We start from the raw sequence: 25,732 nt of genomic DNA, 5'->3' as shown, positions 1-25,732 counted from the left end.
GGCCTGGGTAATGATGTTCTCTAAATCCAGCCTTCCTGAGACTGGGGGTGTAGATTTGGGACATCAGAAAATTCACTGTTCTCCCTTGAATCAATGTGGCCAAAATGCCCTTCCTCAACCTCTCCCCCAGACAGACAAGACCCCTGGAACAACAGCGTGGCTTAGTAGATAGAGAACAGGCCTCAGAGTCAGAAGGACCTGGGTTCCAATCCCAGCTCTGCCACATAGCTGCTGTGTGACCTTAGGCAAGTCACTTCTTTGGGCCTCAGTTCCCTCATCTGTAAAATGGGGATTAAGACTGTGAACCTCATGTAGGACAGGGATTGTTTCCAATCTGATTAAACTTGTACCTACCCCAGTGCTTGGCATACAGTAAGTGCTTAACAAGTAGCATAATTATTGTTATTTTTAACACATACCTCTTTGAATGTTCCCGGAGTGATGACCAACCGATAGATCACATAGATGGGAATGCAGATGAAAGATGAAGTCCCAATGCAGTAACCCAGGATGACTGTCCAAGGGGGATAAGTGTAATCAAATAGTCGGAGCTGCGGGGGGCTGCTCAGAAAACTGCAAATGATGACCTGAAACAGAAATGCCATAGGAAGTTAACAAGGGCAAATGTGCTCGGCCAATCACAGCAATCTCCCAACAGCATTCTAGAAGTCAGCTCCCAACCGGTAAATGCGAATTCCAGATTCAACTCAGACCTAGACATCATGGGAGAAGATAAGGGAACTGGACTGATTCTGCCCAGCGCAGAGGAGGCTAACACTAAGAACTTGAAATCTTGGAGTGTAGGATAGGCTTGCAGAGCTCTGTTTCCCTTGTGGGCAGAACAAGAGAAGGCAGGTTGAAGCTGCAACAGGCAGGATGGGAGTTAAGTAGAAGGAATGTTCTGGCAGGGACAGTTGCTGGGCACTGGAATGAAGGATGGGGTGAGCATGTTTCCAGAGAATTTTAAAATGGAGAAGAGAGATGCCCCAAGGCCACTGTTGGGGTCTACAGCTAATTCTCTCCTCTAAGAATGCCTTTCCCTTGCTGCTGTGGGGCAGGGGGAGGGCAGAGAACAGATGTTCCTGGGGATCGGCAGGCCGAGCCCTGCCATCCTCAGCATCTGCACCCCCTCTTGCTCCCGTTGTTACTGGCTAAAAGGGTTGTGGGTGAGGGTGGGTATGTGTGAACCAGATCATTTTTCTACAGAAATGTTCAGGACGTTTCACCCGACTCCTCAAAAAACTCCAGTGGTTGCCCATCCACCTCTGCATCAAACAACTCCTCACCCTCGGCTTCAAGGCATTTCATCACCTTGCCCCCTCCTACCTCACCTTGCTACTCTCCTACTGCAACCCAGCCCACACACTTCGCTCTAATGCTAACCTTCTCACTGTGCCTCTATCTCGCCTAACTTACCGCTGACCCCTCGCCCTTATCCTGCTTCTGGCCTGAAATGTCCTCCCTCCTCAAATCTGACAATTGCTCTCCCCATCCTTCAAGGCCTTATTGAAGGCACGTCTCTTCCAGGAGGCCTTCCCTGACTAAGCCCTCCTTTCCTCTTCTCCCACTCCCTTCAGCATCATCCTGACTTGCTCCTTTTGCTCTTTCCCTCTCCCAGGTCCACAGCACTTAGGCACATATCTCTAACTTATTTTTTGTATTGATGTCTGTCTCCCCCACTTTAGACTGTAAGCTCTTGGGAAGGGAATGTGTCTATCATATCGCAGGGTCTCTGCATTACCTTTTACTACAAGATCTTTTCTCTGGAGTTTTACCCAGGACACCTCTGCCATGAGGCATTTCCAAAATGAATGGCTGCCTGCCACAGGTCCTCCTAACCAAAGGAATTATGGAAGGAAAAAGCAGCCTAACTCAATTTTCACTTGAAAATTCAGTGAAATAGTTGGTCAACCCAATTTCCGCAGTGGGCTCCCGGCACCCGTTTATGAACTGACTTATTTTACTTTGGTTTACCCAACGAGCATACACATCAGTTTTGCCTAGAAACTGCTGGGCTGAAACCTTATTGCTCTTAATTTCATTTCATTACTTTAGCCTATAAAGATGACAGTAATGTAAGTAATTTGTGTGATTAAGCATCTATTTATAGCTTGATTCTCTCCCTGCAGTTAATGAAACCAGGGTTTGTTGCACACACATGCATTGTCCCTCCTAACAGTATGGTCCTGAACTCAGGGAAGGCGACTCCAAGTGGGTGTCTTACCCTCAAAACCCTCCATCGCCACTTACTCTGACTTCCTCTCCCCTGCCCCCTCCCCTGCTCTCTCTCTCTCTCTCGCGCAAGCAGCTGCAAGGAGAGCTCCTAGCCAAATCGGGGAAACATGGGTTTGGGGAAAAGGTCACTCAAGCTCCAGGACTCTGGGTTGACCCCAAGGCCCAGGCAAGCTGACTCTGACTCAGGTACTTTCTCTTGGCCATCTTGTTTCAATAGAGGAAGCAAGAAATGGGGGCCCTCCCCCCTTTCCAAAAGAGAGAACAGTTTACCTCAGAAAACACAAGAAGGTCCTGTGCAGGGCTCAGTAAACTGAGCCCGGAAGCAGATGTGTACTCTTGTTAATTGGGCATTTTATAATTTCCCTTGGAACTGGGTGAGGAAGGAGAAGATTGTGAAGATCACAAGTTGGTGATCTCTGTCTGAACAGGTCAAGTCAGTTTTCTGGATAAATTCAGAAAACTTGGGCCTGCTAAAGTATCTTCCTAGGGTAGTCATACCCCCCTTTCCTTCAGCTCTCCTTTCTTACCATCTTTCCTACCCCTGAGGCTCCCAGAGGTAAGAGGTCTGAAAAAGGCAATCCCTCTCCTTCACTTGGCTTAACAGTTTGAATCACCCCAAGCAAATGGATGGAGGAGATGCCCGAGTGGAAATGGCCGGAAAGAACGAGGAAGGCGAACTCACCAGGAGAAAGATGGGGCTTATGGCTACCCAGCAGATCCTCCAAAACCAGCCCGGGCTGAAGCCAAGCATTTCCTTCACGTCCCTACAGAACTGGGTGATGCCTACAATATTCAATGGAGAGGGAGGGAGACATGTTAATGGCATTTCCAGGCCCTGTGGGAGGCCTGGGACCCCACCAGCAGCCAGGTAACAAGGTGCAAAGCAGCGGGAGGGGTTTGGATTCTTTCTCTGCGCCTCGGTATGCGGGTGGCTTTGAGCTGAGACCTTTCTTAGGGATTTCCGCTTAAACCGGTGGGAAGCTCTGGTTTGTGGTGCCATGAAAGAGGACTTACAGGGTTGTAACTAGAATTAGAGTATCATTGCCATGCACACTACACGCCACGCAGTGCTAATGTATTGCTTCCCAGAGAGGTTGAACGGGTCCAGGGACTGGAACTGCTCTATCCCCAGATCTTTTGATTGAATCCTCAGCCCCACAGGCTGAGGCTGGTGCTCTCCAGACCGGGGAAAACAGTTCCTGGCCTCGGTGCCAGCCCGGAAACTCCATGGGCAAGGAAGGGGAAAACCGATGGACAGTGTTCTCTCTCATCAGTGCAGTAGAAATTGCCCCCAGAGGCCAGGGAGGCTGCTCAACATTAGATTGCAGGCACTGCTCCACCCCAGGCTGTGTTCATGAATTCATCAGTGACCTTTAGCCCATTTGCCCTGATATCAAAAACCCACCAGTGATACGTAGCAAGAAGGATTCTGGCAGTTTCTTTAGACTATTAGCTCCCCCAGCCCCCTTTCAATTCAACCCAGAGAACCGCTGGTCCCAAGAAAGCTTCTTTCCTTCCTTTTCCCTCCTTTTCCCCCCTCTCCCAGTAGCACTGTGATTTACAGTGAGAATGGTGAGCTCTGACTGTTCATCACTGGTGGTGACCTGTGCAGTGAACAAAATTCACCAGCACAGACACCCATCCCGTGGCATCTGTGCAATAAAAAACACCATCCCTGAGGTTGGAGGTTTGCTGTTCAGTTTGCTCGAGGAGGCTGTAGTTGCTGAAATCTGTTCAGACTCTCAAGGTGGCTGGGTTCTCTTGACTAGAGCTAGGACACATGGTGTTGATCAAATCAAATCACCCCCACCTGAGCCCAAATGTTCTGTTCGAGTCCTCACTCGCTGTGGTCCCTTGAGCTTTGAACAGCAACAGTGCTCCACGCAGGTGGACAGCTGCCAAGTAGAGAACGCAGCCTGCCTGCAAATTCTGGTGGGAAGGAGACGAGCCTGGAGGCGTGGGTGATCCATCCTTGACCGGTCCGTAACCGGTGACTGATCTGCTAAAGGGTCTGGCCGCAGATTAACTGTCCAAGGTTATTTCCTACCTCCACTAACTCAAGTAGCCTTGGCTTGCCTCTCCTGGAGAGCACAAGCCCCAGCCCATTCTGCAGCCTGGAGAGGGGCCTGGTTTAGTAAGCCATAGTGGTAGGGGGTAGAAATGGGGGGGTGAGGGCTCCTTACCATAGAACCATGCCACCGCGATAACTTCCAGGAGCACGACGGTGAGCACCGCTGGTCCCGTGGCATATTCTTCAAACAGCTTCACCACATACGCCCCTCCCTGGGAACGAGAGAGCATTTCTGATGAGCTAAGGCTACCGCCTCTCTGCTTGGGGTTTATGGAAGCCCATTCTTGTCCTTTCCATAATACTTGGGGTTCCCAAATTCAAACCTCCCTGAGGGCAGGTCCTTGGCCTCTGCCACTGAGATTCCTCTCTCTCCCGGTTTCAGCCGGGCCTCCCAGCTGTCTCTGACAACCCCTTTCCCTCCCTCCTGTAGGCAGTGAAGTCCAGTGGTGGCAGAGGGAAGTGGCCAGCCCATGTGGGACCTCAGCCCTCAAGACAGGGGTTGGGAAGGTTCTGGGTCACCCACTCTCTGTCCCACCAGGGTAACTCCCATCTTCAAAAAGAACTTCAGATTGGGACCTGGGAATGAGAGACTGCTAGGTCTCACTTCCACCACTACCCCAAATCAGTGGAACTGAGATTTAAGTTCAGGATTAGTGAGCATTTAGACGATCACCAGCTGCAGGAAGATGATCTCCTTGCAACTCCCTGCCCCCAGGCTCTCCTCCCTCTGGTCCACACTTCACTTCACTGGCTGGATCATTTTTCTAAAATGTCATTCTGTGCCCATCTCCCCATTTTTCAAAAACCTTCAGTGGTTGCCCATTCTTCCTCATTTCAAGCAGAAAATCCTGTCTTCAGCTTTAAAGCACTCTGCAATTTTCCCCTCTACTTTTCCACTCTCTTCTTCCACTACACCCCAGCTCACACTCTTGGTTCCTCTCAAGCCAACCTATGCACTGTTCCTCATTCTTATAATAATAATTTCAGAATTCCTTAAGTACTTACTGTGTGTCAAGCACTGCCCTAAGCACTGGGGGAGATAGAAAATAGGTCCCACATGTCGCTCACAGTGTAAATGGGAGGGAAAACAGGTATTGAGGTTAACAGTCTTCTGCTGCTGACCTCTTGTTCACGCCCTCCCTCCTTCCTGGAATTCCCTCCCCCAACATATCCAGCAGATCATTGCCCTCCTGCTCTCCAAAGCCCTTTAGCAATGACTTCTACGCTAGGAAACCTTTCCCTATTTAATTTTTTCTCTTCCTGCCGGTGTAGCCCCATTATTCCACTGCAGTACTTCTGTCCCATTTAAGTACTTAAAGTCCTTTATAGCATGTGTGTACATGGCTCTGTTACTTCCTGCTATTTGTAATTTATTTTACTGTCTCTCTTCCTAGCCATAGTATAAGCTCCCTGAGGGCAGAGACAATGTCTATTTAGTCTATTGTAGCCTCAGAAGTGTTTAATACCACTTTTAGACATTTAATACATAGGATTGATTGTTTCTCCCAGGTTAATCTGGTATCCTTCATCCTACTGAGTGCTACAGGCTTGAGGCTAGAAGATGCTTGTGGACAATTACTCTGGTCTCCGGCCCCCTCCCCTCCCTAATCCATTCATTCGTTTGTGTCTCTGATGGTCATTTTGGAGGATTTTCTCCCACGGGGCTCAAAGTCCTTTCAAGCCCCCAACCCCTTTCCTTCTCCCGGCTGAGGTCGAGGCTACTCACAAAGGTCAGGGTGGATAACGAGCCCAGGAAGCAGGTGACGATGACGCCGAGCACAAACCATTCCCGGCGCTTGGCCCAGATGTGTGGGAACTCATCAAGCACAGCAGTAATCACGCCCTCCAGACCTGCAAACTGAGATGCCGGCCCAAGGTCATGGTGTGGGGAAAGGATCCTTCCACTGGGGAAGGGGAAGGGGGGAGCTGGCCCTGGCCCACCGTCCCGCTGGCCGCCCACTCACTCACCGTGCTGTCCAGGCCCAGGGTGATCAGCATCAGGAAGAAGATGATGGCGAAGAAGGTGGAAGCTGGCATGTTGGCAATGGCTTCTGCGTAGGTGATGAACAGGAGACTGGGTCCTGGGGCGGAGGAAGGTGAGACAGGATGTCACATGCTCAGCGGGATCTCTGACTCCCTTCAGTGAGTAGGGGAGAAGGGCTGAGGGCTGCGCCACCCCCAAATCCTCCCTCTGGCATGCTGGGATGAACCCTGGGATGTCTCTTTCCCCAGGAGAACCTTGGTTATTGATGCTTGCTAGGAGGGGAGGTGAAGAGGAGACCTTTCTCCCTGTTTAAAAGAAAAGTGTCTCTATCCTCCCAGGTCTTGGCTACATTCATCTGACCGGTGGTTCGATACAGAACTTCTCGTACCACGAACTTCTCGTACCACCACAAGCAGCATTTCCTGGGCACTGGGGGAACTTTGCCCAAACTTCTTCAGTAGAACCACTGGAGGGTTTGCTTTGTGGAAGGAGGACAAGGAAATGGGTTTCCTTGTTTGCTTTTGATAATGGTTTGGGGCACTGGCCTGGGGTTCTAATAATAATAATGAAAATAATAACTGTGGCATTTGTTAAGCACCCAGTATATGCCAAGCACTATTTGAAATGCTGGAATAGATACCAGTTCCACATGGGGCTTGCCCCTAGGAGGGAGGGAGAACAGGCATTTAATTCTCATTTCTTGGAAGAGGAAACCAAGGTTTGGAAAAGTTACGTGACTTATCCAAGGTCACCCAGGAGGCAGAGCTGGGATAGGAACCCGGGCCCTTTCCACTAGACCACACTGCTTCCCAAAGTGTTTGTCTCGAGAGCCAGCTGAAGGCCCTGGTCAATCAGCCAGGAAGCAGACCAGGGGAGGGTCATGAGGAGGGGCTTTCACTCTCCCCCGGCTAGCACCGGCTGCAGGCTTATCTTGCCATGCAGGGCTGAGGGGCTATGAATGATGGCCAGAAGCCAGAGACTTGCAGAGGGGCTCTCATCCCCTTATTGCTTCCAAAAGCCTGATGTAAAATTGGCCTGAGTCCAAGGCTGGGATCTGACCACCCGCTTGAATGTAAAGGGGTTGTTCACTGTTTGAGTTTGCTAGGTGCCTGCATTTTGAGTTGGTATCTCTGCTCTGCGGTCAGCCCTTGTTCTCCCTCCTTTTTAAAAATTTTAATTTTTCTATGGTGTTTGTTAAGCGTTTACTATGGACCAGGCACTGCACTAAACAGTGGGGAAGATACAAGTTAATCGGGTTGGACACAGTCCGTGTCCCACACGGGGCTCACCGTCTTAATCCCCATTTTATAGATGAGGTAGCTGAGGCAGAGAGAAGTGAAGTGGCTTGCCCAAGGTCATGGCAGACAAGTGGCGGAGCCAGAATTAGAACCCAGGTCCTTCTGACTCCCAGGCTTGTGCTCTACCACCTAGGCCACGCTGCTTCTCAGCAGCCAGGAGGATGGGAAGAAAATACAGGATGAGGCCCAACTATCCCCTAAGTGGGACCCTTATTTAACGCCCACCCCCACCCCCTCCCCGCTGATTCCCATCACCTAAGGGATGTCTCGCCTCACTTTCAGAATACAAAGCCTTTAAAGTGTTGGAAAATAATGATCTCAAATGTCTCCACAGCAGCCACCTCCCTCGCCAAGCCACCCCTCAAACACAGGCAAGGAGCGAGAGAAAGGAGCAGCAGCCTACCTGTGTCTTTAGCCACCTCGGACACATCCTCGTTCCTCATTTCAGCCATATAGCCGAGCACCGTGAAGATGACAAATCCTGACATGAAGCTGGTCATGCAGTTCACGGAGCTGGTCACCAGGGCATCTCTGGAGGAAAAGGCCCAAGGTAGCTCAAGACCCTGCCTGCGCCAGGCCTTGGCACAGACAGGGCAGCCTCTGCTTATGGATCAGCTCCTCCGCCCTTCCCCCCCGACTCCGACAGCTTACTCCCTCCATGCTGTCCTGGCCAGCACTGGGCTTGAGTCCCAAAAGGAGAGACTTTGGCAGGATTATCTCTCTGTGCCATCTAGCTTTCAGCCCATCTTCCTCCTCCCATTCCTAACCAAACTTCGTGAATGGATTGTCCACACTCACTGCCTCTTCTCCAACTCCAATATTAATCCCCTAAAATCACTGTGAATTGTGAGTACTGCAGTTCTCGTGTACATACCTTAACATATCCTATTAAGCACTGTCTTCCTTTTTCTCCTTCTGTAATTTACTTTGTTTTTCTCCACCTAGGCTGTAACTTCCTCGAGGACAAGAATTCAAGGATTGTCCACTATTGTCATCTCCCAAGTGCTTGCACACAGTACAAGTACAGTGCTCTGCACACAGGAGGTACTCAATAAATACTATTGATTGACAGCTAAAAGGCACCTGTGCTGAGTAAATCTCACAAGTCCCTGAAGGAGAGCAGGCAGGAGTAGTGTCAGCCAATTCCTGTACTGTACTCTCTCTCATGCTGAGTACAGTGCTCCGCACATAGTAAGTGTTCAAATACCATTGTTGATGGCGATGACGAAGTGGCAGAGGAGGGGCGGATGAGACGGTGTCTATTCCTTTAAGGCAGCCCCGTTTGCAGTTAGCAAAGGACAAATCCAATTTGGTAGAACAATCCAATTTTGTCTCAAATGTACATCAGGAAACCCAGCGGAGCATATCAACCCCACATTAGCCGGTCTGAGCAGCGCAGACAAGATCAATGTTTGTGGAGCTCCCCAGCAGGAGCCCCCACCCCCTCCCCCACCTCCCCGGAACTCCTGACGTCAGCGTGTCAGCCTGATCAACTGGCTGCTCTTCAGCCGTGCCCCTCCACCTTCCACCACACTGCCAGGGTGAGGAGGCTCCCAGGGCTGTCCCCGGGCCCCAGCAGGCCGGTGCCGGGGTGGGTGAAGGACTGTGGGGCCTCCCATACTCTTGGGAGCAACGGTCTGTCAGACAGACTCCTGGACTAAATGGGGAGGCTCCCTTTCCCAGATACAACACACCATCTAGACACCCCAGCACATCATTTTCAGCCCACTTGGCTACAGTTTGCCCTGCAAGAACCCAAGCAAATTCTATGAAGTTCCGGTGACCGGTCAATGTCTGGAGTATATGGGGGCCTCGATTGTGCACAGCCTGCACCTTCTCTTCCCCCTGCCCCCTCCAGAGCCAGCCAAGTCAGGCATCTAGAGGGGTCCAGGGCAGACTCGGTCACTGCCCAGCCTGAGGCCCCCACACCTCCACACTCACAGGGAAGGTATCCCGGCCCCCTCCCTAGCTAGAGGACCAAGCCAACCCCTTCGCCGACAACCTGACAGTGGGGACCCAAGGTTGGGAAACAAACGCCAGCAGATGAGACACTCACTGGTAGCAGTTGTTGTTGAACTTGTTGTAGCTGGCAAAAGCCAACAAGACCCCAAAGCCGGGCCCCAAGGAGAAAAAGATCTGAGCTGCAGCATCCACCCAGACCTGAAACACAGTAGAGGGAGACATTGGTTCAGGAGAGGGGAGGGAAGACCCTGACCCAGTGGCCAGCAACCACCTCCGTCTTCTTGTGCAGGGACAGCAAAGGATCACCCCCACCCGCCCTGCGCTGGGTCAGATGCCCATCACTGGCAGTGATTTCTTGCTGCCCTACCCTTTCTCTCTCTTCCCCTGTCAGAATTCCAGCATGGACTCTGTCTCCTTCCCAGGCCTTTCCTGGGGCGGCTTTCTATCCCAGACCCTGCCGAAGAACTGGCAGAAGGGCCAGCCTTTGTGCCCATCAAGCCGAGAAAAGCCTCTGCCTGGGGTGGGGCACCACAGTCAGCCGTGACCTACCCACATCTGCCCACCCAGATGGACTGAGCCTAAGCGGGCCTGCGGGTGCCTGGCACAGAGGAGCGGCTCCCTTCCAGGTGACATTCTCCTGCTCTATCACTGAGCACCTGGAGTCCCTGTGCCGGAAAACAGCTACGGGAGGGGTAGGGACAAGCTTCCTCCAAGAAGCCATGCCCCACGGCCCACTTGGAAAGGAGAAAAAGGGACCCACCCACTTAAGCAGTTGCCTGTCCAAACCCTCCAATGCACTGTGAGTCACGAAACAAACAAAATCAGCTGCCTTTTCTACTTGCCTGACTAAAGACGACTCATCCTGGGTAAGTGACCCAGGAAATAAGGCCCTTCTATGATGGTATTTGTTAAGCACTATGTGCCAAGCACTGTACTAAGTGCTGGAGTAGATACAAGCAAATCAGATTGGACAGAGTCCCTGTCTGCATGGGGTTCCCAGTCTTAAAATCCCCATTTTACAGATGAGGTTGCTGAGGCACAGAGAAGTGAAGTGAATTGCCCTAGGTCCCAGAGCATTCAAATGATAGAAACCAGGTCCTTCTAATGCCCAGCCCCGCTCTCCATCCATTAGGCCATGCTGCTTCCCTATCTAGTGCTAGATGCTCAATGCTTTGGTCTTGTAACAGTGGAAATTTGAACATCACTTCCTCCTTTACCCTCCTCACACCCTGATTTAGTAACCCATCTTCAGGGGGCTGCAGTGTCCCGGGGAGACAGGACAGTCCGTAGCTAAGATGACGAGCTTGGGTGAAATGCCTGCTTTCCAGGTGCTCCTCCTCCTCCTCCTCCTCCCACAGCTGCTTCTTCCAGCTTACCCCAGTCTCCAGGAGTTTCTGCCAATTGGGCTTCAGGTAGAAGAGGACGCCCCTCCAGGCCCCCGGCAGGGTCGCTCCTCGGACGAGCAGGATAGATAGTATGATGTACGGAAATGTAGCCGTCACCCACACCACCTAATAATAAAAATAATGATAATTTGGTATTTGTTAAGTGCTTACTCTGTGCCAGACACCATACTAAGCGCTGGGGTAGATAAAAGGTAATTGGGTTGGATGCAGGCCCTGGCCCACATAGGGTTTACAGTCTTAATCCCCATTTTACAGATGAAGGAGTTTAGGCATAGAGAATAATAATTATGGCATTTGTTAAGCACTCACTATGTGCCAGGCTCTGTTCTAAGTGCGGGGGAAGATACAAAATAGTAAAGGGACTCGTCCTAGGTCACAGAGCAGACAAGTGGAAGAGCCAGGATTAAAACCCAGGTCACTCTGACTCCCAGGCCCAGACTCTATCCACTAGACATGCTGCTTTCCTGTTGGGAGAAGTCTGTATGGAGAGAGAGAGAAAGGCGGAGACCGCACTGGGTCAGGATCGCTGGAAACCTGCCAAACTGCCCCCAGCATCTCCAGCTCTGTCCCTCTGAGGCCTGGGTCTTCCCAGATGCCCCCTCTGACACTGCCAGAAGAAACTTGTCCTAGACAAGGAGAAGAGCCAAATCAACCTGGCATCCTCTCCGAGGGCCCTTTTGAGCTGAGCATGACAGGTTCCTCTCCGTGGAGCAGCTGCAGGCTGGCTGAGTCTCCCCTGGCTGTTGCCTTGGAAATGGGTCAGGAGTGCTGGGCTAGGCTAGAGGGGGCCATTTCCCTGCCCTGGGGCAGCAGCTCCACCTATCTGGGGCCCGGCCTCAGACAACCAAACCGAGCTCTAGGAGTGGGCCGAGGCAGGGCCCGCGCCGGAAGGAGGGAAAGGTTCTATGTGCCACTGGCCCGGTCCCTCCGCGTGCTGGCACTGTGCAGTTCACTGTCCATCTGCAACAGCACAGCAAAGCCAGAGCTGCTCTGGTCCCCAAAGCCCCTGGAGGCCTGAATTGCTGGGAGGGGATGCGAACTGAGATCAATCCACCTGTCCACGACCCAAATCCCAGGTCAAATCCTTAGGAGCTCCATCTATCCCCACCCAGCCTGACTGGATGATCGTGGCGGGAGGTCTCTTCCAGTTTTAGAGACTTGCAGACAAGGAGACCACGACCATGTCAGGGGAGTGTCGGAAACAGGGTAAGTTGGCTCGCCTCAACTAAACTCTGACTGATGAAGGCAACTTGAGCAGGGGGGAAATAAATCAATGGTATTTATTGAACGCTTACTATGTGCAGAGCACCTTAGTAAGGGCTTGGGAGAGTACAGTACAGACGAGTGGGCAGACACTTTCCCCGCCCAAATTGAATTTATAGGTGACCCAGCCACCCCAGATGGGCTGTCAACAACTACCTGCAGCTCCCCATTGCCCACTGGATCAAAAGCCTTCTCCCAGGTGGCCCCATCTATCTGCCTATTCAGTCTCCTTGACGACCCTGCTGCTAGCTCTCCTCCAGCCTTGTGGGACAGCCTCTCTGCTCTGGCCAATCTTCTCTCCCATTCTGTAAATCACACTTAAAGCCTCCATCTCCAGGAAGCCTCCCCAGTTTGACTTCCCTGCTCCTCTACTCCCATCACAATCCATGGCCATTCCACCCACCTCAATTCACTATTGTCACCTACTTTTCGTATTAACCCACATAGCATCTTCTCATTTATGATTACCTTATTATCGGTGGCTTGGCCTCCTGTCTTAAACTGTAAGCTTCTGGAAGGCAAGGGACAAGTTCACCCCCAAACACTTCTGGATGTCCGCATGGAATTCCGGTGAACACTCGATCAACACGTTTTGACGACGAGGAGGAGGATTGCCTTGCTACCTTCCCCCCACTGCTCTTCTTACCTTGCCAGATGTTTTGACCCCTTTCCAGATGCTGAAGTAGACAATCGTGAAGATGAGCATCAAGCAGAGGGTCAGCTGCCAGCTCACGCCCCCAAGGTCGTGCAGTCCTTTGGACCGATGCACCTGCAGCACGTGGCGGCTGGAATGAAAGAGAGAAGCCCGTCAGTGGAAGCAGGGGGACGTCGAGGTGGACGCTGCTATAGTGGAATCACCCGGAGGTCCTGATTCACCCCTGATGCCTCCCAGACCTGTCGCAGGGGAAGGGACAGGAAGGGAAGAGCCTCCCATCGTCGGCTTCCGGGGAGGAGTGGAGAGAGGAGGACTTGGACTTAGAAGCATCGTGGCTCAGTGGAAAGAGCATGGGCTTGGGAGTCAGAGGTCTTGGGTTCGAATCCCAGCTCTGCTGCTTGTCAGCTGTGTGTCTTTGGGCAAGTCACTTAATTTCTCTGTGCCTTAGTTACCTCATCTGTAAAATGAGGATTAAGACTGTAAGCCCCACGTGAGACAACCTTGTATCCTCCCCAGTGCTTAGAACAGTACTTTGCACATAGTAAGCACTTAACAAATGCCATTATTATTATTATTATTATTACTTGGACTTCTTGACACTGATTGAGAGGGAAAGGCAACCAGCTAATAATAATAATAATAATGGTACTTGTTAAGTGCTTACTATGTGCCACGCACTGTTCTAAGCCCTGGAGTGAATATAAATTAATCAAGTTGGACACAATCCCTGTCCCATAAGGGACTTTCAGTCTTAAGCCCCATTTTACAGATGAGATAACTGAGGCCCAGAGAAGTGACTTGCCGAAGGTCACACAGCAGACATGTGGCACGGTTGGGATTAGAACCCAGGTCCTTCTGATTCCTAGGCCCATGCTCTATCCATTAAGCCAGACCGCTTCCCGCTCTCACCCTCCATGGAAGAAGGGCTTTTGGGAATCTGGCCCCAGTCTTCCCGTTTCTCCCCAGATCCCCGACTGCCCAGAGCCTTCCCAGCACTGACACATCCCCCGACCCTGGTATAGGTCCATCAGCCTCTGGATCCCTCTTAGGAAATGAGGTGCCGGGGCCCGGCCTGCGCTGGCTGGACGGCCATCTCCACTTACATGCACTTACGTATAAAATTCTTCAGCGGGAGATTTGGAATAGGGTGTCCAGGTCACGTTGCCGTCGGCAAAGTAGTTGGTGCAGTTGCCTGTGTTCCAGGGATTTTTGCAGCTGGTCCACGGCAGTTGGTCCGTGAAGGAAGAGATGAGGTAGTAGAGGGCCCAGGCCATGATGGTGTTATAGTACGAGGCGATGTAGAAGGCGATAATGCAGATGGCATAGCCGATGCCTGGGAGGGCAAGAGGGAAGGAGCAGGTGTGTGCTAATCTGCGGACCACCCCCGGCCAGAGGGGCAGATTCATTGCCGAGTCTGCGAGACAAGGGGAGGGAGCCTAATGGGGTCCATGGGAACTAAGGCAGTAGAGCCCTAATTGGGACAGAGACTTCGGAATAGGCCGGGGTCCGGCTTAAGGGCCCCAGTATCGAAGAGAACCAAGGGAAAACGAGAAACGGATCTGGATTCACTTGAGGGCCTGTGCCCTCAGACAACGCCCCCAAGGGCCTGTTGTCCCAGTAGCCCAGGGGACACTGTTTTTTCAAGGAGCCACCACCCTCCTGTGCCTGCCACCCCCAAGCTCAAATTCTTGGAATGTCAGGGGAGAGGATGGCCAATGGCTGGAGGTGTTCAAGCCCGATTAAACCTGGAGGCTTAGGACCCATGGAACCCGCAGACCGGCACGGCCCATGTGGAGCTCTGCCAATGCCTTTGAGGAGCACCAGCCTGCTCCAGGCAAGGACCAAAGATGCTAAGGTTCATGTTCTGGAGACCTGGGACTGGGCGGGCTTGGGAAGAAAACCCTTGGGCGGGGAAGTTTGGCAGTCAGCAAGGCTGCTTTCCAGTACGGAAAACTCTAGTAGGGTTTTTTTTAAAGCCATACGTGGAAACCCATTTCCTTTTCACTCCTCACTCTCTTAATGGGCTGGTCTCATACCCAAGGCTCAGGCCAGGACTGGTGCCCTGGACCATCCTTGGCATTTATTCCTCTCCTTGATGGGGCTCAGGGCCCGCTGGCTGCCCCCGGGACCCCAGACGGTGGTCCCCAGTTCTTCCCATTTACCTTTGAAAATTGGGCAGATTTTCTTCCATATGGAAATGCAGCCATTCCGGTGGTACTGGCCCAGGGCTAGCTCCATATAGAAGAGAGGGATCCCGCCGAAGATGGCCATGATGGTGTACGGGATGAGGAACGCGCCTGCAACCAAGGAGAGGATGGCTGAGTTCACACAGAGACTCCTCCGGACTGGTGGGCAGCCGGCTGTATCGGGCCACCCAAGCCAGGGGCAGGAGAAGCTGGGAACCCCCTCTCCCAGAGCCCCAGGATCTGGTTAAAGTGACCTTTCTGGCGACTCTGCGTGTCCCCCTGCCCCTGTCCTCCAAGGTTGCAGGAGGCAAAGAGCAGATAGATTTGGGGCTGCTGTTGGAAATACCCCAACAGCCACTGTGCCAGGCAGAGGAGAGGACAGAGGGGCCGCACGGTCCGTCTGGATGGGACCAGCTGACTTCTTTTGCGCCTACCACTGAAAATTCACCTTTGCTCAGCATTTTATATACGGGGCTGGGTCAGCTCTGATTGTCCTGACAGAGTATTCCTTCCATAAAGTGCCTGAGGTGTCTAAGGGCCGGTCCCTGTGTCGGCCCGTTCCAATCAGGCGGGTGGGGCTGGCTGGATCGTGTGGATCTGAGCGACTCTCTGCTGGTGAGTCTGGACCTCAGTGGCTCCATCATCCTGGGCTGGGAGAGTTCTATGGCAGGGACACAGAGTGTCTTCAGAACAATCTGAGCTGCTCCAGCCACCGGTAGAACATTCAGAGCAAAGGTGAATTGCCTTCTGAGGGAGATGAAGAGTCTGCCATTTCCCATGCCCAGGTTCCTCTGTATGTTCTGGCTCCACTCTCCACCCCTAGAGGTGGAGCTAGGGGTTCTGGTAAACTCCATCCCTGCAGTCTGAGCATGTTGTCCACCAACTTCGTTTTTCCACAGTATTTGTTAAGTGCTTACTATGTGCCAGGTATGGTACTAAACGCTTTGATATACGATGATCAAGTTGAACAGAGTCCATGTCCCACACGGGGCTTCACAGTCTTAATCCTTGTTTTTGCAGATGAGGTAACTAAGGCACAGAAACGCTAAGTGACTTGCCCAAGGTCACACAGCGGACAAGCGGCAGAGCCAGGATTAGAACCCAGGTCCTTATGACTCCCAGGCCTGGGGTCTATCCATTAGGCCATGCTGCTTCTCTGCCCTCCAAACCACATTTTCACCAGGACTCTCCTCTTGCCCCACACCAAATCTTTGTCAGAGTTGCCAACTAAGAGCCCTTCCACAATTTAGCTGCCTCTTGCCTCTCTCCCATCACCAGCAGACACTGAACTCAAAGAAGCGCAGACAATATTCTGTCTGACCCTAGGGGACCTGAGCAACATCGTGGATCCCAGCCCTGAAAACACCCCTGAGGGGCCGCAGAGATTCTGGGTACCCCGAGGGCCTCCCCTCCCAAGTCCACCTTAGAGGGCAGCTCTGCGACTAAACCCACATTGGAAGCAAATTAGGAAGAGGATGAGAAGCAGGTCAGGGGAGAAAAGTGAGGGGTGATCACTCACCTTGCTCTTTTCTGCTCTTGGCCCCCCACAAGCCTCTGGTAAGTAGAAGGGTCACAATGATGGTGGGGGTCAGTGGGGCTGGAGAGCCACACCATTGGCATGGGGGGTGGGTAGGAAGGTCACTGTCAGGGCTAGGAAAATCTCCAAATGGAATCACCCAGCTCTGACCAGGGAGAGAGAACTGATCCTCATCTACAAAAACATTCCCCAACCCGGGGCTTCTAGGCCAATTAGATTTGTTTCCTTTAGGAGCGACAGTGTTAGATTCCTCAGGGCGCTACATCTCCCGGTACATAATTCAATCATCTAATGGTATTTATCGAGCGCTTTACTGTGTGCAGATGACTGTGCTAAATGCTTGGGAGAGCACAATACAACAGAATTAGGAAACACGTTACCTTCCCATAAGGACCTTACACAGGGCATTCAACAGCCCCCACCCCGTTAGCAGCCTGGACTCCCTACCGGGTGGGGGTCTTTGGGAAAGAGGCCAGTTCAAGTCCCAGGTACTGACCTCCTCCATTCTGGTAACATATATAGGGGAAGCGCCAAACGTTGCCCAGGTCCACGGCATAGCCGATGACCGAGAGGAGGAAGTCCATTTTCTTCCCCCAGGTCTCACGTTCCTCCTGGTGAGCCTCGGCCCCTGAAGCGGCAGCAGTGACGGTGGAGGTGGTGGTTGTATTGGTGGAGGCCGGAGGGAGGGGGCACTGGGAGTCCTCGCTGGCTCCCACCCCGCTGCCGGGGCTCTGAATGGCCGAGTATCCATTGGAGATCCGGCCTGACTCTGTCTTGCCCCCCTGGCCCACTTGCCCTCTTGGATCCTGTGCCAGGAGCCCGTTTTCCCGACAGTCTTCCCTGTCCTTACAGGCCACCGGCTCTTTCTTGGAGTTCAGGGGCGTGGTCTCGGAACCAGACTTCTTCTCCATGCTGCCGGTTAGGAGATGATGCTGCTGTCCATTTGCAACTGGTTGGGGTGCAGAGACCCAGCTCTCCAGCTGCTCTTGGCAAGTCCGGGTCCCCCGGGAATCTTCTCCTGGCTTTATGGCTTCTGGGCCAGTGGCACAGCCTATTTCTAGGAAACGGAAAGGGCAGAAAAGCCAGTTGCTTTAGCCATTATACACCTAGAGCAGTTGAGGCCACCATACATTTGTTTATTGCAAATGCTCAGGTCACATTTGTTGTGGTATAAGGACAGGGGATGGAGATTGGAGGGTCTGAAATATAATTCCCATTTTAGCAAACGCCTCAGATTAAGACTTTCCTCACATCTTCTTACTTAGACTCTAAGACCATTGAGAGTAGGGATCAAGTGTACTATTATACTCTCATAAGTGTTTAGTACAGTGCTCTGCATAGAATAGGTAGTCAATAAATGCTAATGATCAAGTAATTTGTGGCATCATTTTTAGGTTAATGAAGCCAGATCTCTTGCCCTTTGGGAGTTCACTGAAAGCACAGCACAGCACTCCCACTGAATCAAATCAGAATAACCATCATTGACTGCCTCAGACCCCACCTCCGCTGTCCCTGCAGCGTGGGGCAAGAATCCCACCCTCTCCAGGCTCCTGGGCAGATCACCCTCAGCCTGTCATCCTGCGCTGCCTGTCCACTCAGGGCCTTGGCCCCGAGGTCAACAACAGTCCACAGGTCCTGGGGCTATACCTTATTGAAAGCACACCTCTTCCAAGAGGCCTTCCCTGATTAGACCCTCATTTCCTTCCCTCTCACTCCCTTCTGCTTCGCCCTTGCGCTTGGATTTTCTCCCTGAATTCACCCCTCCCTCAGCTCTGCAGCACTTCTGTACGTGTCCAAAATTTATATTAATGTCTGTCTCCCATGCTAGACTGCAAGCTCGCTGTGGGCAGAGACCATTACACCAAACTCTCCCAAGTGTGCTGCACACACTAATAGCTCACAAGAGCTCACTAAATATGATTGATTGATTGATAGGCAGGTCCTCTACAGGGCATAAAGCTCAGCCTCCTGCTGCCAGGAAGGATCACTCCCGGATCATCTGAAACAGCAGCAGCAGCCATGATGGCAACAGCAACTGTCGGGGTTTTGGGTTTACCTGTTTGGGCATCAGAGCCAGATATCTTTGGACTCCTGGAGCGCCTCCATCTCCTGGGAGTATTCAGAAAGCTCCAGAGCAGTTTCATGGTGCTGCCGGGAGCAGCGGAGGAACTCGAGCTGAAGCCAGCTCCAGCTCCCGCCCGCCTGGAGATTTGAGAAATCAAACAGGAAACACGGGAGGAACCTGAGCCCTTTTGCACTTTACCCTCTCGGTCTGTTATAAAGCAGGAGCCAGCCAGCCAACCTCCTTAGCTGGAGCGCTGAGCTTCCCAAACCCTGGAAAGAAACTATGGGGTGTTCCCAAACAGACGGTGCCCATTCCAAGAAACCCGGGATTGCACCCTCCGTGACCCCGGGCAACAGGAATAGGAGAAAGTCACGGGCACGGTGGGATGCAGTTGCTGCTACAGCCCAACCAGCGTAGCAGTCCATGGTCTCGTCCAGCCACTAATTAACTCTTCTTGGCGGTGAAGAGCCGAGATCTCTTTTCAAGACACAGTTTAGCTCCAGTAACCTGTCTGGAGGCAGAGGGCAGACTGGATCACTGCAGAAGAACAGGGAGCTCACGCAGCAAGCAGTCTTTAGCGCCTCTGCCACAGAGACCGGGAAATTTCCAAGTTGAATTGCAGACTATGCCCCTGAAAATGCAATAGCACACCTTTTCTGGCCCCTTACCAGTCAAGTGTATATTGCTCAGACACCAGTGTTAAGGTGGGAAAGGAATGTCCTTTGCCACTGCTTGTGGGTGCTCGAGGTGTTTTTGCAATAGAGGTGGTGGTTTGCATTGAATCAACTGCACTCTCCCACCTGGTCCCCCTGTGGCCAGCCACATGCCTTGGAAACAGCGTAATCGTTGAACACTTACTGTGTGCAGAGCACTGTACTAAGTGCTTGGGAGAGTACAATATAACTGACACATTCCCTGCCCACAACGAGCTCACAGTCTAGCAGTTGGGAGAACAAACAGGTGAGTGTGTAGTCACACAACAAAGTATCTCAAGAGTCTCACTACCGGCAGTGTCATCTTCGAACTAAAGGACTACAAGACCACCATTTCCTGGTGAATACCTTCCCTGACAAACCCATCGGCTTCTCTTTCCAGAAGAGGGGGAGAAGAGGCCGAGTCTTAAAATTGATCGACTCATCATCAATATTTATTGAGTGCCTACTGTATGTAGAGCACTGTACTAAGCACTTGGAAGAATGCAACACAAGCAAAGCAGCATATACTAATGGAAAGAGCAGGGCCCTGGGAATCAGAGGACCTGGGTTTTAATCCTGGCTCTGCCACTCGTCGACTGTGTGACCTTGGGCGAGTCACCTAATTTCTCTGTGCCTCAGTTACCTCAGCTGTAAAATGGAGATTAAATCCTACTCCCTCCCACGCAGACCGTCTGTGAGCTTCCTATGGGGCAGGGGCTGTGTCCAACCTGATTAACCTGTATCTACCCCACTGCTTAGAACAGTTCTTGGCACATAATAAGCATTTTAACAAGTATAATGATTATCATCATTATTATACCTGCCCTCAAGGTGTCTTCAGTCTAGCGGGGAAGACAGATACTAAAATAAATTACAGATAGAAGGAAGCAATAAATTGTATAGGATCAAGGGGCAACAGGTGAACCCCCATAGACCTAAGATCAGCACAGGACATTATGCAGCCTATCGCCCCGTTCAAAGATTTGACCGCAAGAGCAGCGCCTCTGCTCCCAAGTCACCAGATACACCCCCTTCTGAAGAACACAATCTCACACCGTGCATCCTGCCTGATGCCCGACAAAGATCGAGCAATCAAGAATCCACCTGACTCTCAACCAGCGGTCACACCACTGTACCAAGCCTCAGGACGCCCGCCATTCCCAGGGGAGCTGAGGCAGACTGCCCAGATCCCTGACCCAGCATGGGGGGGGACCCTTCAACCCAGATCGCAGGTCTCCCGAGCTGGAGGGTGTGCATTTTCTTCATTTGCAGGTGTACACAAGCCCACATATATCATACACACAAACACACATATAGGCACACAAATGCACATATGGACAACAGTGTTCCCAAGACAGACTCTGGAACATTAGTAGAATAAAAATATTCTTGGTGATCTGGACCTGAAATTTCCATTTGATAAGAACACCATCAGTCCTCTCAGATGGACTGGTTTCAGGTACGAAAATCAACTGTTTCCTGTTAGTCAAGTGAAACGGGACTAGTTATTAAGCACTTTCATATTTTATACATGTCCATCCTCAGCACTTGTAGATAAGCATATTCAATATTTCTAAGTCTATCCCTCGTTAGAGTGTAAGCTCGTTTTTGACAGGAACTGTATCACTTCTTTATTCCATACTTCCCACTGTTTTCACTGTAGCAAGTGGACTCTCAATTAATACTACACTGACTGCTACTAAAACTCCATATTGCCATCCTCTGAGAATCCAAAATGTTGCTATTGATGATGATTTTAATTCTGTAGGGGAGGATGACTGAAGAAGCTGGTGCAGGACCATCAATCTTTTCCCCATCATGTGGCTGGGAAGATTGTCCCTTAATAACAATACTAATAATAGTAACAACAGTGATGTTTAAGCACTATGTGTCAAGCAATGTACTAACTGCCGGGGTAGATATGAGGTCATCAGTTCAGGCACAGTGCCTACCCCACATGGGCCTCACAATCTTAGTAGGAGGGAGAACAGTTTCTGAATTTCCATTTTACAGATGAGGAAACCGAAGCACAGAGAAGTTAGATGACTTGCCTCGGGTCACACAGCAGGCAAGTGGTGGAGCCAGGAATAGCATGCTGTCACACTTGCCATCTGCAGGGCCTGGCACACTTTGATTCTGCCTCCACCCTGGACCAGTCGGCCATTTCTACTTGCTGGAGGTCAGACTGGCTTTTCCAATGCTGCTCAATTCCACCTCCCGGCTGAGGTTTTCCTTCACTGCATGTCCTCCCTCCCCGTGGGAGGCCCCATTTCAGTTCACCTAGAGCTACCCTTCTCGACAACACCCTCCTCTCCCTCCTCACAACTATCAGCCGGCAGAGTGCAGGGCTGACTTTCTGGGTTAAACATTCTCCTTTCAGGAGACCCTTCTTGGCCTAGGGGGGTTTAGTCTGGCATGTTGGAAGCACTGATGGAACTGCTCTGGAAGGTGTTGAGGGGAGTGGGGAAAACTGGGTTTTCCAGCCGTAGAGAAGGTTGGACTCCACAATGGTCTAGAGGTTTCCGTCTGGTTCAGAGCTCGATGCCAAACTGGGGCCATCCTCCATGTGTTAATCTTCCACAGGACCTGCTAGCGTTCCTCTTTGACTTTTTCTTCTGCCCTCGCGTTATTCGGCAATATGATACCTGGACGCTGGGCCAGAACTGCAGTGTGGGTTGCCGCTGGAGAACTTTGGTGGAGGTGTGGGTGTGGGCCGGTTTCTGACCTCATTCATCTTCGGACTGTCATGTGGAACCCCTTGCTGATTGTGAAAAGCTGTTCATAATCCCGTGTCTGCCTTCTTGCTGGCTTGTGCCTGCAGCAGAGCCCCCAGGAACCACCAGCTCCTGAACGGTGCATCCAGGGCTCCTGACGAAGCCCCGTCTGTTGACCGGGAAGTTTCCCAGCAGACGAGGCTCCTTGCTGGGCATGACTGGCTAGAGTACAGTGGTGAGGGCTGAATATCCTCACAGGTATCATTGTTGGACAGGGATTCTGCCCAGAAGACATCACTGCTTAGAATTGTGGCTTACAAACTTCAGGTGGCTCACGGTTTGTTATTGCACAGCTGCCGTGGGGAGAGGCGGTGCACCACTGGTCTGGCCCCTGTGGCGTCACCCCTGCAAGCAAAGAGGTGCCACCCATCTCTGCCCCCAGCCCGTCACCATTCCAATTCTAGGAGATTTTTTCGATCCGTTCCTCTGCTCAGGAGGCTTGGCTGGCCCTGTCAGTCCTTGAGGTCATCCAAGAAGCCTTTCTTTTCTTCAGAAGGTGGAGTGCAAGCAGTCATTCTATAACATGGGGCCTCTTTCCTGAAGAGCCTCGGGTTCGGGTAAACTCCTGCATTAGTACTCCATTCTCTGGAGAATAGCGTGGCCTAGTGGAAAGGGCATGGGCTGGGAGTCAGAGGACCTGGGTTCTAATTCTGGCTCTACCACTTAACTGCTGTGTGACTTTGAGTGAGTCACTTAACTTCTCTGTGCCTCGGGTACTTCATTTGTAAAATGTAGATTAAATCCCCCTCCCTTTGACTTAGACTGTGAGTCCTATGTGAGATAAGGACAGCTACCTTCTATCTAACCCAGTGCCTAGAAAAGTTCTCGACACACGGCAAGTACTTCGCAAATACTATAATTATTTTTATTATTATTACTCCCTACCCACCAGCAGGAACTTACTCACAAACCTTTTCTCTGACACCCCATTGCATTCCCTGCAGACGCGCATGTGTTGTCAGAAGAACATTTCCTAATTCGGCTGTCGCATTCTCTCCAAAATTTATCGTGAAAAAACAAGTTGGAGCAGAACTAAGTGCATTGAGTAGGTGATTACAAACTGATGCTCAGCACATGTCCTGAGCACAAGCAGATGAATAGAATTTAGCTTTCCAATCCCTGGTGGTCTGGTATTTTTCTGCATCACTGCAAAGACACGCACTGAACTCTCCCAAGACAGACTGTCTAGAATTGGTCCTGCTGTCATCAGTCTCTCTAGATCCTTATAATATCTTTGTTTCTCTTCACTGGCATTAATCAAGATTACTTTGTTGAACTGTAAGGATTCTCTCTATTGTTGGATTGGAATGTTCTCAGGTCCTCAATACAGTGCTCTACCCTGTAAAGTTCTCAAAAATCAAAGCAGAGCACTTTTGTTTAAAATGTAGGAGAAAGATCATTAGAGGGCTTTTGGGCAAATACAGAAGATTTGAGAAGCAGCCTGATCTAGTAGATCTAGTAGACGGCCTGATGGGAGCCAGAAGGACCTGGGGTTCTAATCCCAGCTCCACCATTTGTCTGGTGTGTGACCTTGAGCAAATCACTTTACTTCTCTGTGCCTCAGTTAGTTCATCTGTAAAATGGGGGCTAAGACTTGTGAGCCCCACATGGGATAGAGACTGTGCCCCATCCGATTACTCTGAATATACCCCAGCAAATACAACAATACATGACACATAGTAAACACTTAAATACCATAAAAAAATTGAAATCTGTGATTGTCAGTTGTGAAGCATCCTCCTTGCAAGCCCTCCCTCAGAGGAAGACTATCAGAAGAAGAAACATCCAACATCTCTGGGCTGTGTCATCTGTCCTGAATCTGGCAACAACGTCATGTTATATTGTGCTCGCCCAAGCGCTTAGTACAATGCTCTGCCCAGAGTAAATACTCAATAAAAAAGATCTAATGAATTCTCCTACAGGACAACTTCCAATTCCATCATCAAATAGCCCATTACGATCATTGTTTATTATACTTGGGAGTGATTACTGAGTGCAGAGCCCTGAACTAAGCACCCGGGACAGATAGGATAACCTAGACACCCCCTTGGACCATAGGCAGAATGCATATTTCCAGGGGTTTGGGTAGAAACTGGCAACAGATCCAAGAGAAAAGAAAAGGTGTCATAAATAAAACAGAAACAATAAATTAGGAGCAATAACAAATGCTGCAGGACATTACTGCTGGAAGGTTCCAGGCTCTCAACTGCTCCGGGGCCATTCCTTGTGCATTTGTCACAACTTGCCTCTATGGTCTAATCAATCAATCAATGGTATTTATTGAATGTTTACTATGTGCAGAGCAGTTTAGTAGAAGCTTGCGAGAGTACAATCCAATAGAATTAGCAGGCAGGCTGCAGCATTTGTTATTGCTCCTAATTTATTGTTAGGTGGAAATAACTACAGAGTGTGACACCAATTGGCTGAGAAGATGTTGAAATTGGGGAGGGGAGACAATAGGGGTGCAAACCCTTCAAGTTGGAGCACATTCATTCATTCAATCGTATAGAGAAGCAGCGTGGCTCAGTGGAAAGAGCCCGGGCTTTGGAGTCAGAGGTCATAAGTTCGAATCCCAGCACTGCCACTTGTCAGCTGTGTGACTGTGGGCAAGTCACTTCACTTTTCTGGGCCTCAGTTACCTCATCTGTAAAATGGGGATTAAGACCGTGAGCCCCACTTGGGACAACCTGATTCCCCTGTGTCTACCCCAGCGCTTAGAACAGTACTCTGCACATAGTAAGTGCTTAACAAATACCAACATTATTATTATTTATTGAGCACTTACTATGTGCAGAGCACTGTATTAAATGCTTGGAGCTGAGTGTTCAGCGAATGGGGCAAGGCACTTATATCTACCATCCACTCTTAGCAGTTCATTCACCCGTATTTACTGAGCACTTACGGTGTGCAGAGCACTGTACTAAGCGCTTGCAGTTCTGAATATAAATGATGTAAATAGTCTACCTTTTCACTTATGTATTTGTCTTCTCACATTCTCGCTATTTCCGGCTACATCTTGTCTGCCAATACTCTGCCTGGAGTTGGTGGTCAATAGATACTGATGATGATGATCATCAAAGATATTTATTGAGCACTTATGCACAGAGCAATGGACTAAGTACTTGGGAGAGTACAACAGAGTTGGCAGATACGTTCCATGCCCACAATGAACTTACAGGCTAGAGGATCGACAGATGAAGAGGGAGAGGGAGGAAAAGAGAGGGACAAAGGGGAAGAGGGAAAGGAAGGAGGAGGAAATAGGTCAGGCTGGTTGGTTCAGACTGTAAGCTCGCTGTGGGCAGGGGATATGTCTGTTTATTGCAATGTACTCTCCCAAGTGCTTCATCTACATCATCGCCTAGTCCCCAGAATCAGATTTCAAGAAGAAACCCAGGGCCAGGGCTGGAGCCCATAGACAAATTTTGATTGGCTCTCAGTCTGATATCTTTCAGACCTTGACCTGTGCCACTTTGCACGGGTAACTTTTGTGCCACCTTTCTGAGTCACACTCCTGCTTGCCTAATAGTAAAGAATGTGGATTTCATGTCTTAACATCTGTGGACTGGCAGGCCCATAGAAAATGTCTAGGGGCCGGTAGATA

The 25,732-nt window shown here is 50.8% G+C and overlaps 1 protein-coding gene across 3 annotated transcripts in view; it reads right to left on the bottom strand.

The window, feature by feature from the left end:
• SLC6A4 (solute carrier family 6 member 4) overlaps positions 1-25,732 on the bottom strand; it is a 46,362-nt gene that overhangs the window by 8,067 nt on the left and 12,563 nt on the right. For all 3 annotated transcript variants that reach the window (XM_029082883.2, XM_029082885.2, XM_029082882.2), the window contains exons 2-13: positions 17,094-17,654; positions 15,037-15,171; positions 13,988-14,207; positions 12,866-13,004; positions 10,927-11,061; positions 9,645-9,748; positions 7,992-8,119; positions 6,275-6,387; positions 6,033-6,164; positions 4,419-4,518; positions 2,918-3,018; positions 420-587 (exon numbers count right to left, since the gene is read on the bottom strand). In XM_029082883.2, coding sequence (XP_028938716.1) covers positions 420-587; positions 2,918-3,018; positions 4,419-4,518; positions 6,033-6,164; positions 6,275-6,387; positions 7,992-8,119; positions 9,645-9,748; positions 10,927-11,061; positions 12,866-13,004; positions 13,988-14,207; positions 15,037-15,171; positions 17,094-17,508 — 1,890 coding nt within the window. In that variant the 5' untranslated portion in view covers positions 17,509-17,654. The remainder of the gene's footprint in view (positions 1-419; positions 588-2,917; positions 3,019-4,418; positions 4,519-6,032; positions 6,165-6,274; positions 6,388-7,991; positions 8,120-9,644; positions 9,749-10,926; positions 11,062-12,865; positions 13,005-13,987; positions 14,208-15,036; positions 15,172-17,093; positions 17,655-25,732) is intronic.

Source organism: Ornithorhynchus anatinus, chromosome 17 (genome assembly GCF_004115215.2).
Source record: "Ornithorhynchus anatinus isolate Pmale09 chromosome 17, mOrnAna1.pri.v4, whole genome shotgun sequence".
Taxonomy (NCBI): Eukaryota; Metazoa; Chordata; class Mammalia; order Monotremata; family Ornithorhynchidae; genus Ornithorhynchus; species Ornithorhynchus anatinus.
This window is presented reverse-complemented; position numbering and strand designations above follow the sequence as displayed.